Source organism: Oryzias latipes, chromosome 14 (assembly GCF_002234675.1).
Source record: "Oryzias latipes chromosome 14, ASM223467v1".
Classification (NCBI taxonomy): domain Eukaryota; kingdom Metazoa; phylum Chordata; class Actinopteri; order Beloniformes; family Adrianichthyidae; genus Oryzias; species Oryzias latipes.
This window is the reverse complement of record NC_019872.2, coordinates 12045913-12061094: the sequence shown is the minus strand read 5'-3', so window position 1 is coordinate 12061094 and position 15182 is coordinate 12045913. Positions and strand designations below refer to the sequence as shown.

Genomic DNA, 15182 nt, shown 5'->3' with positions numbered 1-15182 from the left:
TTAAGAACATGGAGTTGGCGGCGCGCACGTGTGCGAGGGTGGGGGGACATTTAAGTGGCATTTTCTTAGCGGCCCCCGACACGTTCCACCTCGAGACGTGACAATTGTTAGTCTGCCAGAGCATGGGAGGCTGGCTTCAGAAGCTCTGCGGAAGCGGCGACATTTTCCAAATAATTACAAGTGCTGATGAATGTTGGCTCAGCGAGCCGCCCGCGCCGAAGCTTCCCCCGGCACAGCCAAGACCAATCACAGAACACTGTGTAAAGGAGCGTGACACCAAAGCCACCAGGCCCTCTGTTCCACAGCAGAAATGGACAGAAGAGATGGGGGGGGAGGGGGTGATATTTTCTCTTTAAATCTAAGGAGGGGGGGGTTAAAAGAGAACCAGCTGAGTTTAGCTGCACAAAAGGATGACTTTTATTCCTTTAGAGCAGCTTTCATTTTTGACATTTACAGCGCCTGATAGTCGGACTAAAAACTGAATGAAACTCTGAAAGCAAATGAACTAAATACACAATTACTGACAATGACAAGTCTGCATTACATTACTCTTTGAAATGCAATTAGTGTGTGTAAATTATTCCTATACAGGTCGTTGGCAGCAAATAATGAAAATATATTTATTGCCCTCCCCCTCCCCCTCCCAATATGAGATTTATTTATATGAGATAGGAGCCATTTCGTTTGCGACCAACACATCCCAGTTTTGCTGCCTTCCCTTCACCCATACATGACAACAAAAAAAGACAACAGCAAAACTCTTAAAAAAGGGTGTACTTTTTCTTTGAAAAAAAACAACTATTAGTTTCCTAAAAATAAAAAATAAAAAGTAAAGGTGAGCCTTAATTTAATCATCCCAGAATACACTCCAGAATCTGCATTATAAAATGCGAGAAAAAAAATACCAATTGCGGTGGCGAAGAAGAATCACATACAGTGGGCGGAGCGCAGTGCGTTTAACCCGCCCACATTGAGCCAGGCCTCAGTCTACTCTACACACTGCAGCCTGGGGTAATTGGATGTCCTAGCATAACTGCATTTCCAACCTTTACCAGAGGGGGCAGTGGTGAGCTTAAATTCATGGAAAAGAGCAGAAGAAGGAACAATGCAAATCTAGTGCTTTTTAACAATAACCCTTGATGCTCTTTGGATTACCACAACGTAACATTTGAAATACTCTAATCTACATAACTACAATTGAAGCAGAGAAAGGCAGCGCTGCACTGATATGCAACATATTACGGAACATACGTTAATCGGCTGATTCGGGCGCAGAGGAAAGTGGCTGTGCACCATTATGCAATATATTACTTCTGTCAAGCGTTAGATTTTGACGCAAAACTGTTTTTTCCTTCTCTAAATCCGATGGAATTTTGTTATTTGCTCAAATAGCCAAAGAGTTACGGTAGTTTTAAGAGCGTGTGCTATTTAGCTTTCACCGAAGACAGCCCAGGTGTGGAGGTGAAACACAGTGAAACAAACATGATACAGATTGGACAAACTTGGTAAAATTGTAGTAGCATTACCTGGAAGATCTGCATTATGGAAAATCCAATTTCTGAAGTTTTCATAAGCCACAACTAAAAGAGCTAAACTGTCTGACAGATTCTTATGTTAAAAAAAGGCATCATTTCTCCATAAATTGAAAAAGCTGTTGGTTTAGGTCATTAAGTCAAAATAACTAAGCTATTTTATAAAAAAAATAGTTTGAGTTTTGATTCTGAATGGTCTGTTTATTAGTTTTTTCAGCAAAGACTTAAAGTATGGTGGCCCTGAAGTGCAAATCACATCAACAAATCACTCGATGCAAAAATGTTTTTTTTTACCGAATCGATGTTTTTCCTACACCCCTAGTATTAAAGGACATCGTGGTTGAAAAAAAAAAATCAACTTTGTACATTTGTCTTGAATTTCTGCACATTTTGAAATTTGAGGTCAGATGTTTTCTCTTAATGAACACGAGGCTAGAAGTCAAAATCTTCTGTGAGCGCCCCCTGCTGGTGCTCAAATCTAGGCGTCGACAACCGCCAATCCTTCTGCTCGTCTGTGTACAAACCAAACGGCATCTTTGAGCACAGGCAGCCTGTATCGTCCTATTCAGCGTTGGATCCTCCGCTCCTGCAGCTTTAAGGTCAAACCAAACGGCCACAATCCTTCCCCCTTTTGGCCCGCCGTGTTTGTAGATTTCATTTCACCCCTTTATTTCCTCTCCTCCGTCTTCTCAGTGCTCTCTTTTTTTCTTCTTCTTCCTCTTGGCTTTCCGCCGTCCGTCCTTCCCCTCCCTGTCCTTTCATGTATCCAGGGACAGTTTGTATTAGTACAGAACCGTGGCAGGTGTTTGCTCATTCAACTGACACAGTTTTATAATGAGAAAAGTGCAAATTTTCACAATATACATTCGGCTGTCTGTGTCTCGATGTGGCTGTTCTCCTTTCCATGTCAACAACCCATCTGGGAACTTAAATATGTGTGTGTGCGTGTGAGGGAGTGATAGCGCCACAGCAAAGCAAACAGAATTCGACGCTTGCTGAATAGCTTCATGTATATTCCGTATCGACACCGTCCCTCCACCTCTATTGCCCCTCATGCCTTTCTGAGGCAAAGCTGGGCTTTGTGGAATGTAAAATGGGCCATACTCCACTACGGTAAATGGCTTGTGGAGATTCTTTTTCTTTTTTTTTCTCTCCCAGTGACAGAAATGATTTTCTCTCAGTCTCCATCTGCCATGCTGAGTTCAGTGGGACACCGTCACCAGCCCTACTTCATTAAGTCCTTGTGAGAGGCAGGTCAGTGAGGAGACAGCTCTCGCCCATCAACTCTATTGTATTTTGCAGAGGAATACATTTTCCCCCTGCAGCTAAAAAAGTAGCAGAACAGCTGCCCCGGTCCATAAGGAGGAACATATTTTTCTGGGCACCCACTATATCTTATCCTTCACAATGACTTTGAGAAGCTTCTGTGGGTAAATGTGGACTTTTTTTTTAGCCCTATCCTCATTTAAATACAGACCCATCCCCAGAACAGATGCCTTTTTTAAAAAAAAAAAAAAACTCAACTCTATTCTTCTGAACTTCCATTCAAAGGAGAGAAAAATCCTCGTCTGCTCCCAGACGGAAGCCTTTAATATGAAAGAGAAATAGGGTTAGAACACGATTCGCTGTTTTTCTTTGAAGATGTCACCTTTCTGTCCCAAAATGACAAAAACAGAGCTGCCATTTCTTTGGCGGCCATATTGTTCTGATTTTGCAAACACTAGTGCATCTGCAGATCTTTGTTTTACAAAGTGAATACAAACAAAGATAGATTATTTTGAATTATTTAATGTCTAACTTTAACGGCACACTGAATCATGGTGCATGAATGAATGGTTTACTTTTGAATTTATCTAATAAATAAGGCTCACCAAACTATAGGGCGCATTTAACAAGACCAAAGTCAGTATGTTCGTCAGTCAGTCAGACTTTATCAACTCTTTAGTCAAACTTTATTATTCCAACTTTCTTAACTCTTTATTAACTGCGTTCATAGTAATTCTAATACTTGTTTGTGACAATACCGCGAAAACAATTGTTACTATGACTACGCTAACGCTTGCTTGTATCACGATAAATAAAAAAACACAGTCCAACACCGCTACACGTTAGCTTATTGACTATACCTGTGACTTCCAACCTTGTTTGCAACACGTAAAAAACAGACCGATACGGTAAGACTGATGTTACTATGACTACGCTATCTCCCAAACTTGATGGTATCAGGAAAAGAAAAACACAGGCTATGTCCGAATTCCCACTCCAACGCCTAACTACTAAAAAACTATATAGTGCAGGACTATGTAGTTCCCTGGCTTTTAAAAGTAATTCAAACACCATGCTCACTACTTTTTTTTTTTTCAAAGGGCAAATATGACGTCAACGATTTTCACGAAGATAAAATCTAATTTATATGAGCGTTTTGCGACAATCATTAATAAGTCCACTGTCTTCTAAAGATAAAAACATTGATATTTTGTTTTAAAAAATACATTTAAATAAAAAAGAATTTTGCCAAAATTGCTCAGACGCAAAGCATTGTGGTCTATATTCACCAATCTAGTGAGAATCGATGCACACTGGTTTTTTCGCAGAAATAGTGCACTATTTAGTAAGTAGTGAAGGAATTCGGACACAGCGACAGTCCACACCGCTACACGTTAGCCGCGTTAGCGTATTGACATACCCCGGAACTTCCAACAATGTTTGTAACTCTTAAAAAAGCGCCGGAGACCAGGAAAACAATTGTTAATATGACTACGCTAACGCTATCTTGTTCACGAAAAATAAAAAACACAGTCCCACACCGCTACACGCTAGGCACGTTAGCATAATTACAATAACACCCAACCTTGATTGCAACTTGTACAAAAAAAACGACCGACATTTAGACAGAGCGCTGCGTGCCTCTAAAAATATTTTCAACATCAGTAAACATTACCAGAACAATTCTATATTTAAGGCACACCAGATCATTAATACAACGCATTGTTGTTTTTTAAAACAGTTATATTTTAAATGTGTAATATGGAAAATACGGCAATCAAAAGACAGAACAAAACATTAACATGAACACAAAGAAGCTAGAAAGAATCCCCTCCAGTTAACAGAAGGAAAAAGAGGAGGTTTTTGCATCATTTAGTGTTGAAGAATTTTTCTAGGAGCTCTCATGCAGTGCCTCCTTAATTTTGCACCTTTTTTCCACCAAGACCTGTATTCTACTTCTCTTCCATTCTCCCTCCTTTTTTCTTTCTCTTTCCTCCCATGTTTTATGGTCCTTGTCTTGAAGATAGGGGACTTGTTAGAAATCTCTGGAGATTTACAGGCAAGGTCTTTTTATTTTCCTTTTCCGGAGAACACCTTACCAATCTTCAGGACTGATATGAAAGGATATTTCTTACACGGAGTTCTCCAAGAGACAGAGAAAAGAGGAAAAAGATTACTTCAAAAGTTTACCCTTTCTGTCTGTGTGTTAAAAAAGAAAATAGTCATCTTGTTTGCTGTTTACTGCTCAAAACTTTGGAAAATCTATCCCACTAAATGCTCTGGTGCTCTGAAAGCATCAGAGTTGCACACTGCACCGGCAGGACGCTTGGCATTCCACATGCACACACGCATGTGCACGTGGACATTTGTACACACCAAAAAATATGCCTGCTCACACACCCATAAACAGGCAGAAAATTGATTCAGAGAGCTGAATATTTGACATCTGAGAACCTGAATAGTTTCATATTGAGCTGCTCGGGGGCCTTAAAATGAGCAGTTGGCCCCTTAGTTGTTCACCCATAACGCTCATTTTAATGCCTAAACGGGTTCAGTCATTCACAGATGGCGCAATACAGGCAAGAGATGCCAACAAGCAGGGAGCGGTGGACATTTTTAGACATTTTTATAACATAGATTTTAGAAAATGGAGGGGAAAAAGCAACGTTTTTTTTTTAACACACAGTTAAAGTTAACATGTAGACTTTGTTGCATTCAAATCTGCAATTTAAGGATTTTTTAATTTTTTTTTTAATAATTTAAGAACATGTTTTAAAAAAAATGAATAATGAATAAAAAAAAATTTTATTGTGACTTTTTCATTTAACCCAAAAGTTAAAAATAAATAAATAAAGTAAAGTAAAGTAAAATAATAAAAGGCTTGATTTACGAAAAAAAATAAGGCAAATCTTTTATTTAATAAAAATAACTATTGTTTCTTTTTAAGAAAAACGTCAATCTCAAAAACTGAATGGATGTTTTTTCAATAAGATAAAAGTTTAATGGAATTAAACTGACTCATTCATTAAAATGACTCATTTATTCCACATTTTTTTGGGGGGAAACTAAATGTGTCTGCTCTGGATGACCTTCCTGAACCTGAACTTCATGATCTGGTAAAAAGCTAAATATTTTTATATAAATACAACAAGCAGAACTAAGTTTAGGAAAATATAAATAAATAACATAAATGTGTTCATAATTTAAAAAAAATACATACATCTGCCTGTACAATTGTTGTTGTTACGACATTAAAACTAAACTGTCAAAAAATAAAGTTTTAAAATTTGAATTTGAAATTCCTCGGAGGATTGCATTTTACTAATAGGTTTTCCTAATTATAAAATCCAAGCTGAAGACAATTTCACCTGTCAGACAAATGAGGATTAATCCTTTGTATCCACTTTTCCACCATTAATGTAATACAATTATTAGGAACGTGTAGCACTCGGAGCATTATAATGAGGTGGTAATCAGTGAAAGCAGGTTTAGGGTGCTAGACTTTGCCGATCCATATGCAATTACCTCTATTTTTACCTCAACGTTTCAGCCTTCAGGTCTGTTTCAAGAAAATAGCTCTGACACATTTTATAGGTCACGCTTCAGTCCCCCGCCTGATGGTGATTAAACTATTACAGTCTAACAGTAGAATGAAAGAGGGATAAATGCTCATTTTAATATCAAGTTGTTCCTCCTTCAAATAAATAAATCTCATGTTTCCCTTAAAAAAAAAAGTCATGTTGAGGTTTGAACGGTGAGCGCCTCCTCCATGTGGTAGTTTTGAAGTACTTTTCGTAAACTAAATCAAATAAATGCTACTTATAAAACTATACATGTAACTTACACCGTCACCACATATGACTTACAAAAACAAGTATTTCTTTCCCACATTTGAACTATTTTGTGGCCACAAACTAGTGATTTGTTTGCACAATTGACCAGTATTGTCATCCCAAATTAGCATTTTGTTAATACAACATAACTATTTTGTGGCCATGAAGTAGTATTTCGTTAGCCCGATGAAACTATTTTGTGGAAACAAATGTGTATTTTGTTTAACCCTTGTGCTATCCTAGGCACTTTAACATTGGGAGTTGGGTCATATAGACCCACTAGACAGTGCTCTGAACCTTTGTTCTTCAATGATTTGTGAACTTCACTGGTGTCCATGGATTACATGAAATCTTTCCACCTTTATCCACCTTTGTCATGGTAGGGAGAACATGTCAATGTAAGGGTGGGGTCATCTGAGATAGCAAAAGGGTTAAACAAGTTAACTATTTTGTAGCCACAAATAAGTATGCCGTTTGTAGTATTTAGTGGCCACGAAATAGTATTTTGTTCATGAGAGTTAACTGTTTTGGGGGAAAAAGTTAGTATTTGATTTGTATGATTAAAGCATTCTTTTGTCAGAAATTAGTACTATGTTTATAAAATTTACTTAGTGTAGTGTTTCGTTTGTATATTTTAACTATTTCAACGTCACAAATGAGTATTTTGTTCATTCTTTTTAACAGTTTTGTGGCCACAATTGAGTAATTTTTGTACGTTTGAACTATTTCATGGTCGCAAATTAGTATTTCCTTAATAAATTTTAACTATTTCGACGTCACAAATGAATATTTTGTTCGTATATTTTAACTATTTCGCGGTCACAAATCAGTATAACGTTTATATTAATGAACTATTTTGTGGTCACAAATTAGTGTTTTGTTTCTGATTTTTTAACTTATTTGTGGCTATTGTCTATTTATTTATTTTGTTTTAAATTCAATTTGTATGAAATGGGCTCTGAATGTCAGACCTCACTAAGTAACAAAAGTTGACAAAGATAATGAAACTATTTTACATCCTTTTTTTATCCTTGGTATATTGCTGTGATTCTTCATTTGTCTGCATGTTTCATACATACTTAAAAACATTAAATCAATAAAAACATGTTGCTGCTTTTTGGCCAAGGAGTAAATAAATAGCATAAAAGCTGAGAAGCAAGTTGTCAAAAAGGAGCTACATCTAAATGTCAGGCCACTAATTAGTGATCTCTTTCCAAGGATTTGTGCAAACAAGCCTTTTTTACCCGACACCTGCCCTCAGCTGCTTCAGCTCGTCCCGAACAAAGCTTTAATACACTCATTGACACCAAATATGTGCTGTGGGGATTTTCCTAGGTGAGCTGTGACACCTCCATAGTGAAAGCGAGTGGACTGAAGCTAAAGCAAAAAGACACGCCTCATACTGCAAACACAGTCGTTGGTGGTGCGACAACAATCGGCATGAAATTAGGGGCAGCAAATTGCATTCTCCGCATTATAAAGGAGAATTTATAGAACGTACCTTTGCTCTAATGTGGCGAGTCTACTAAATAGGTCTGCAAATTTAGCCTGGGAAGTAATTACACATACACAGGCTCTTTCTAGTGAAGGTGAAAATGAGGAAATTCTAATTATGAGTCTTGGCACATTTTTGGAAATAAAGCTATTATCAAGTCCTAAATTACTCAAAACCAAAAAGAGCAATTTGTTAGAAGATAGTCGCCTCTTTTGAATCTTAGAAATGACAGTATCCCTTTTCCCAATGCTCATCCCTCGCTTTCTGGCAAAGCCCAGCTTAAATTTCTCAGCAGTGAAGGATGAAAATGACAAAAGTGGCTGCTTTTGATTCAATGATTTATTTGATATTCAAAAAAAAAAAAAATATATATATATATATATGTATATATATATATATATATATAGAGAGAGAGAGAGAGAGAGAGAGAGAGAGACAGAGAGAGAGAGAGAGAGAGAGAGAGAGAGAGAGAGAGAGAGAGAGAGAGAGAGAGAGATGACATAAAAAAGCAACACACTCCACCTTTCAGTGGGTTGGAGATAAGGTAGCTTTCTTTGGACACACTAAACGTCTTAAATGTGAAATTGCAGGGTCGATTACATCTGAAAATTAAAATAAAAAAACTATTTGATAAAAAAAAGTATCTCGCTCATTGTATTCGTTCAACATTTTTGTACAAATTTTTTAAAATCTACAAAAGCAATGAACTACAAACAGGCTGGCCCACTGACCTCATCTGCTCATAAAAATGATAAGATGACAGGGAATTACAAAAACAAAGCTCCGCTTTACGATTTCCAGCCTATTTTGTTCTTCCTACTTCCTTTATTCACAAACGTTGGAGAAGTATGACATATTGACCAGTATGAAATGTTATTTTTTGTTTGTGGTGATGCAGAAAATGAGTTACAGACAGAGTATCTCAAAATATTGGCTCCGCCTCTAACTTTGGGGTTTGATTTTAAAGCATGTGAAACTGCAGAGGCAGGAGGCGGGGACCGTCACTGAAGTCCATCCCAGACAAACATCCCAGGCAAACATCAGCAATTTCCCAGCAACTCCCATAAATAATCTCAACACCATCACAAACACTCATTATAAACTTCACATTACTCTTTCTCCTCTAGTGAACCAACTTGAAAAAATGTTACAAATGAAAAAATGTTCCATAGAAAGTTAGAAAAACAATGATTTTGAAAATCATTTAAAAAATATCTTGAAAAACAACAAATATATCTCAAAAATCATTTAAATATATCTAAAAAAACAATCGTAAAAAAAATTATATTGAACAGTCAGAAATAAATTTACAAAAAAATACATCAAGGATCCTTAAAAGAAAATTTTGAAAGACAAACTGCGTGCCGTAAAGTTGACCACACCCACAAAATGAGCTACCTGGTGACCCACGGACTTTGCTGCTTTGAGCCCAATGTTGCTGTCGGGGATTGGCTCTCACACAAAAACAAAAAAACAGTTCATATTGGTCAATATTTCAGATTTCCCCAATGCTTTGCTCTGTAACATTCATAGATAAAGTAAGAAGGAAGAACAAAACAGACTGGTCATGATATCATGACGAGCACAAAGACTAAACAGACTTGGATCCTTTCTGATGACACGACGACATTTTGGGTTTTCCACTTTTAATTGCAGCTCATCTTCTAGTTTTCGAGAGGACATGTTTGAGGCTCTTTGCTTCAGTAGTTTTTAAAGAAATGAGCACGAGAAACACAATTACAACAAACAAAAATGCAATCCATAATCACCTTTTATCTTTTTAAGTGACATTTTTAAAAAACAAAACAAAAAACCATTTACTAGTAACTGTTGTACTGTTATGTAACTGGATGAATTGGAATAAAAGACAGAAACTCTGTGAGACTGAGACTTATTTTTGGTGTAAAATGGCCCGGCCCCTTTCATTTTTTCTAAACAGAAAGCAAAGAAAATGAATCTAAAACCTACTGTGATGAAAGACTTTTGCAGCTGAGACACGTCTTTGCTCTCACACTGCCAGTGGCACTTCAAAAACGCTCAGCATCTCATAGTTCCCATCAGCATGTGCATCTCAACTTGCTATGATCAGCAAAACAATTCCCAAAGCACGTGTGCACACACACCTACACACACACCCACATCCACACACAAGAAAAAAATGATCCACAGAAGCATCACAGTTCAGGGGCCTCAAAAGTACCCCTTTGCTTTTCTGATAATACAAGAGTCTTTGGTGGCTTTTTCCATTTACCATCCAAGAGCGCTGCACTGGAAATGCCAGGAAGCAGACCCCCAAGGTCAGCCCCCGGAGTGATATGGAATAACCTGCAGAGACCACCATTGAAGTTCAATAGATCTTTTCTAGTGCTGCTTTCTCTCAGCAAAATGATGTGCATAAACCATTTTCTTACTGTACACTCAAATACAGAGATGCGCAGATAATGGGACACAGGAGAGCAAAGATGTTTTTTTGGGACTAAATATCCTACTTTTAAGGTTAAATTCAAAGTATGCCATGGTTTTGTGGGAGAGGTGCACGGGGTAGCATGCTGAGTTTTTTTTTTTTTGCTTCCAAAGGATATTTATACTGGTCAGCAGTGGATGCAGTTTATTTTTCGAACCCTAAATACAATTATAAATGTTTAATGTTTGATTCTTTAAAGACAAAAAAAACTTAAATATGTAGCATTAACCAGCGCTTGCGACAAACCTGATCATTCATGTAAGGTATATTGTATATGGCAATGATTCTGCTGGAAAAATAGTGAATGAATCGACTTTTCTAATTTACTTTAGACATAAAGTATAAAATTCCATGAAGTTTCTGAACAAAACCCTTTTTTTCCCCCTATATTCCTTCGTGTTTGCAGTGTTTTTGTCTGTTCCTTTCTTAACAAACATAGCTGAGCAGTAAAAAGCTGCTTTCACTTGTTTTATTTTGAACGCTTCTGTTGTTCCACATTAATTACTATCAGTCTTTGAATCATTAAACCATCAAGTCAGATTTCTATTTGGCATCTATTTCATATATTATTTTGTTTCAGTATGTTGTGTGGGTTGGGGGGGAGGGGGGTGGCCAGGGTCCTTGAATTTTTTTCTTTTTCTTTTAGTTTTTAAGTTGAAAATGTTTTTAATACGAAAATCACTTTGAGTTACAAATGTCGGAAAAGTGCTTTATAAATAACGTTTGACTTTATCAGTTAGCTAACCCTCTTCTTGTGCGCATTTAAACAAAAAGCCAATCAAAAGACAGCTAGCGGGAAGTGGGAGGTATTTTTTTATGCTTTAAAGTCGTTTTCCCCAACCCTGGGCTGCAGACGGGGACCAGTCCTTGGGACAGTTGGACAGCAGAGAAAAACAAAAACTGCCCCCCCCCCCCCCCCACTTTATTTACCATCTGTTTCCGACGTTTTATTTTGAAAAACTGCTGGATTGTCTTCACCCAATCCGACTCATTTTTGATGCACGTCAAGTCGCTCAGTCACTTGAAAATACATCCACTACTTTCGGCTGCAACGACGGCTAAACTAAAGCCGTCAATTCAACTTCAAAATAAAAGAAAGACAAGAATCAAGAGTTTTTACTCCAAATGAAAGTGACAGTTGTTTCCACACACTATAACCATAATGCAGAATATTCAGAGAGCTACAATGATGCTGCTAATAAAGTTCCTCATACGGGTTTATTCACTTTCATTATTGCATTTAGAAAATACCAGTTTTTTTATTCATTGCACCTTCAATATCGGACGAGGCTGCAGTTGGCGTGTAATTTCATTGCTTCCACTTTGATAGTTATGGGAAAATCTGTATCATATTTTAATGGTAAAGCTAGCTACTGAAAAAAATAAGAACTCTTCTGTCACTGCCGGAAAAATATCAAATCAGCTCAGAAACAGAGCTGGTCAGATTGGCACTTACCCTAAAGAGCTTCATATTACTGTGTGAATGTGTCACATGTTTTTTTTTTTTTTTGCAGGCGTGTGGGTGTAAAGGCAAACATAATAAAGGCCCACACAATCCCTCAGTGGAGGAAATGATAAGGAGGATTCTTTTAAAAGTGTGCTAAAAATGGATGTGTTTTTCAGTGAATACTGTTGCTGTGAATCGAGAAACAGACACTATGACACTACAAAAAAAAACTGACAGAGCAACATGAGGTGTTTTTTTTTTAATACCCCTAAGGCAGCTCTCCAATCCCCCAGCCACCGCAAAGCTGCTGTAACACAGGAAACACTCTAAAAGACGGTGTCTGTCCTGTGGAGGCTGCTGTTTGACAATCTCCTACTCACCTTTCTTGTCCCCAAAGAAGAGGGTTTGCTGTGCCGGGTTTGACCACTGGAGGGAGGTGTTGTCATTGTACTCCACACGGCAGGTCAGGTTCGCCGTCCCGCCCTGTGTGACGGTCACATTCTGAACCAGAGGGTACTGACCGCTGGCACCTGCAGCAGGACGACAACATAGATCCGTGAGGACAGAACTGCTGTTTAAATCAAAGTATTTTAATGGAATACCCCTGTTTTGGAGATAATCGTGTAAAAAAAAAAAAAAACCTTCTTAAAACAAAACCTTCTTCCACTGACATTTCATGACAGGAAAAGAAGAATAGTCTGTGTCTAGGGAGAAAAAGCTTAGCACTAATTACAACACAAACGTTCATGGAGGTTTGCCAGCGACGACTGTGTGCTAAATTAGACCCTCACACTCAAAACACAGGAGGCATTCAGCCAAGGGTATAGAAACCTAAGATAGACGGGTAAGACCAATTAAAACTGCTCTCTGCTGACTTCTGTGTGTGGATGCTGATGTGTGTTTTGCATCAGACCAGTCAAAGCAGACCACTAAAGTGAGGTTTACACGCGCGGTGACGTTGAGCGTACACGGGTTTTCAGCACCGCGGACAGCACCACTAGAAAACCGCCTTCCCCTCCAGCTTTCAGGACCCTGGACAGCTCCCCCCAGCAGCCTGAATCTGGAGGCGTGCTTGAGACACAAGGCAGGGAGCACGACGGGGGAATAACAATAATAACCACAAATCCCCCCTCCTCCTCTCTTAACCCCCAGAGAGGAGATTTTAAAGACTGGGAAGGCTTAAGCTGGAGAGATGACTCATCTCCTTACATCTCACACGGCATCTGAAAAACCTGAGGCATCGCACAGAAAAGATACAACTCACACGCTAAAAGATGGCAAAGAATAATGGATTTTGACGTCACTTCAAACAGTACTAGACAGGATTTTGGGGATTCAGAGCAGCATGCCGATAATTACAGGTAAAACGCCCTCAGACGGCGTTTAAGTTTGGACTCAGCCGGGGGTTAGGGTGAGGGGGGGTGAAGCTCCCATCGACAAGACATGTGGTGCAGGAAGGAAGGGTGGAGCGGCGGGAACAGGAGGTGAAGGAGGGAGAGGAGAGGGGAGGTGAGTCAAGGAGCACGGGTCATTTCCAGTGTTGATTAAGGCCTCCCAAGGTTAATCATGCGTGTGAAAGATAGGGAGGGAGGAAGGAGAAAATGGAAGGAAAAATAGATTTCCAGCAAAAAGGGAGGCCAGAAAAGATGTTTTATTCATGGAAGTTTTGCATGAAGCATGATCTGTCAATGATTTACCGTTCTCCCGCGCCTGCCTTTGCTCACTTTATTGCTTCTTCCCTTTTAAATCACTTACTTTTTCTCTTTTTCCTCCCTTCCCCTCCTCGCTCAAGCAATGGGGGCGACATGCAGCACAATGTGCTGCGTTGTAGCTCTTTTGTGCCCGGCCTCAAAGGGAGTTAATAGTTAACTGCCATTCCAGATGCAGGCGGTGAGTGAGATTTTTGGCGGAGTGCAATTTCACTGCCGAGAAAGTGTCGCTGTGAAATGTCACTGAAGCTGGAAACATATGCTTATCTGTTGACGGAAAAAAAAAAATATACCCAAAAGCTGCTTTCCTTATCCACCAAAGACACGGAAGACCTAATAGGTGTTTTGAATGTGTTTCTACTGTTGTAAAGCATAACATAATGTCTTTTATTGCCACAGTCTAGTAATCTGCATACATGATGACAGCAGATGAACATACAAGACAGATGCTGGGAGTTGAAAGTAATTGTGAGCGAGCAGTAGGCCTGCACAATAAACAAAAATGTACCGTCACTGCAATAATAGCCTGTGCGATTTTGCTCAATTTGGCGGAAACTGCCGTAAACGCGTCAAACGTAAATGGCGTATAAGCCTTGGAGTATTTAATGAATTAAATACAGCCTTTCAGACATTTGACCAACCAGATACATCAGGCGAGACAAGATCCATGTCAATCAAACTCACAACAACAGGATACTCAAAGCCACAGCATTTCCTGTTTGTTTGCCAGATCACCAGTTGCAGATAATGGATATTTCCTTCTCAGCACTGTCTTCAGTGACGTTTTAATGTATGCCTGACACATAAAGCCTTTTTTTTTTGTTTTTTTCAATCAGCCTTTCACCTTCTTAAGGAGTTAGTGGATGTAAAATAGAGGGTATTTTAACTGCATGGTGTCAGGGTGCCCTACAGGAAGTACAGCTCAATGACATTTGCTGTGTTGTGGAGGTAACAGGTTAAGCAAATTGCTAAAACTTCAAAAATAACAGCATAAAAGATGAAATAGCTGATATTTTTATTGGTAAAATTACAAAATAGCATAAAGGGAAAGACTGGGTGAGTTGAAATGGACAAAATAGGTGGAAAATTTAAGAAAAATTAGCTAAAATTCATTTTTCTCATTAAAAACCCAATTAAAAAAACAACAGGGTTTGGTTTTCTAGTGGCTCTATGACATTATGCTGTCTCAGAGGAAGAAACATGTTCATGTTTGCATTTTGCCGTCTACAGCACTGACAGTTGTTTGAGTGTGGTGGAAATACTGAGCAGTGTGTTTGCATTGGATGAGCTGCGGTTAGCTTTCTCGCATTATGTCCGCCGAGGAGTAGTCACTGCTGGGGCCTCAAAAACCCTTCCTGCTGGGTTGTTGATAACATTTGAAATCCTGGCTTTTTTCTTTTTTTTTTTAAAGCTTTTTCAAAAACTGCTTTGACCCT

The 15182-nt window shown here is 38.6% G+C and overlaps 1 protein-coding gene across 3 annotated transcripts in view; it reads right to left on the bottom strand.

Annotated features, from left to right (window-relative positions):
- Nucleotides 1-15182, bottom strand: part of LOC101155048 (cell adhesion molecule 2) — a 303842-nt gene that overhangs the window by 49038 nt on the left and 239622 nt on the right. For all 3 annotated transcript variants that reach the window (XM_023962767.1, XM_023962768.1, XM_023962769.1), the window contains one exon: nucleotides 12418-12567. In XM_023962767.1, coding sequence (XP_023818535.1) covers nucleotides 12418-12567 — 150 coding nt within the window. The remainder of the gene's footprint in view (nucleotides 1-12417; nucleotides 12568-15182) is intronic.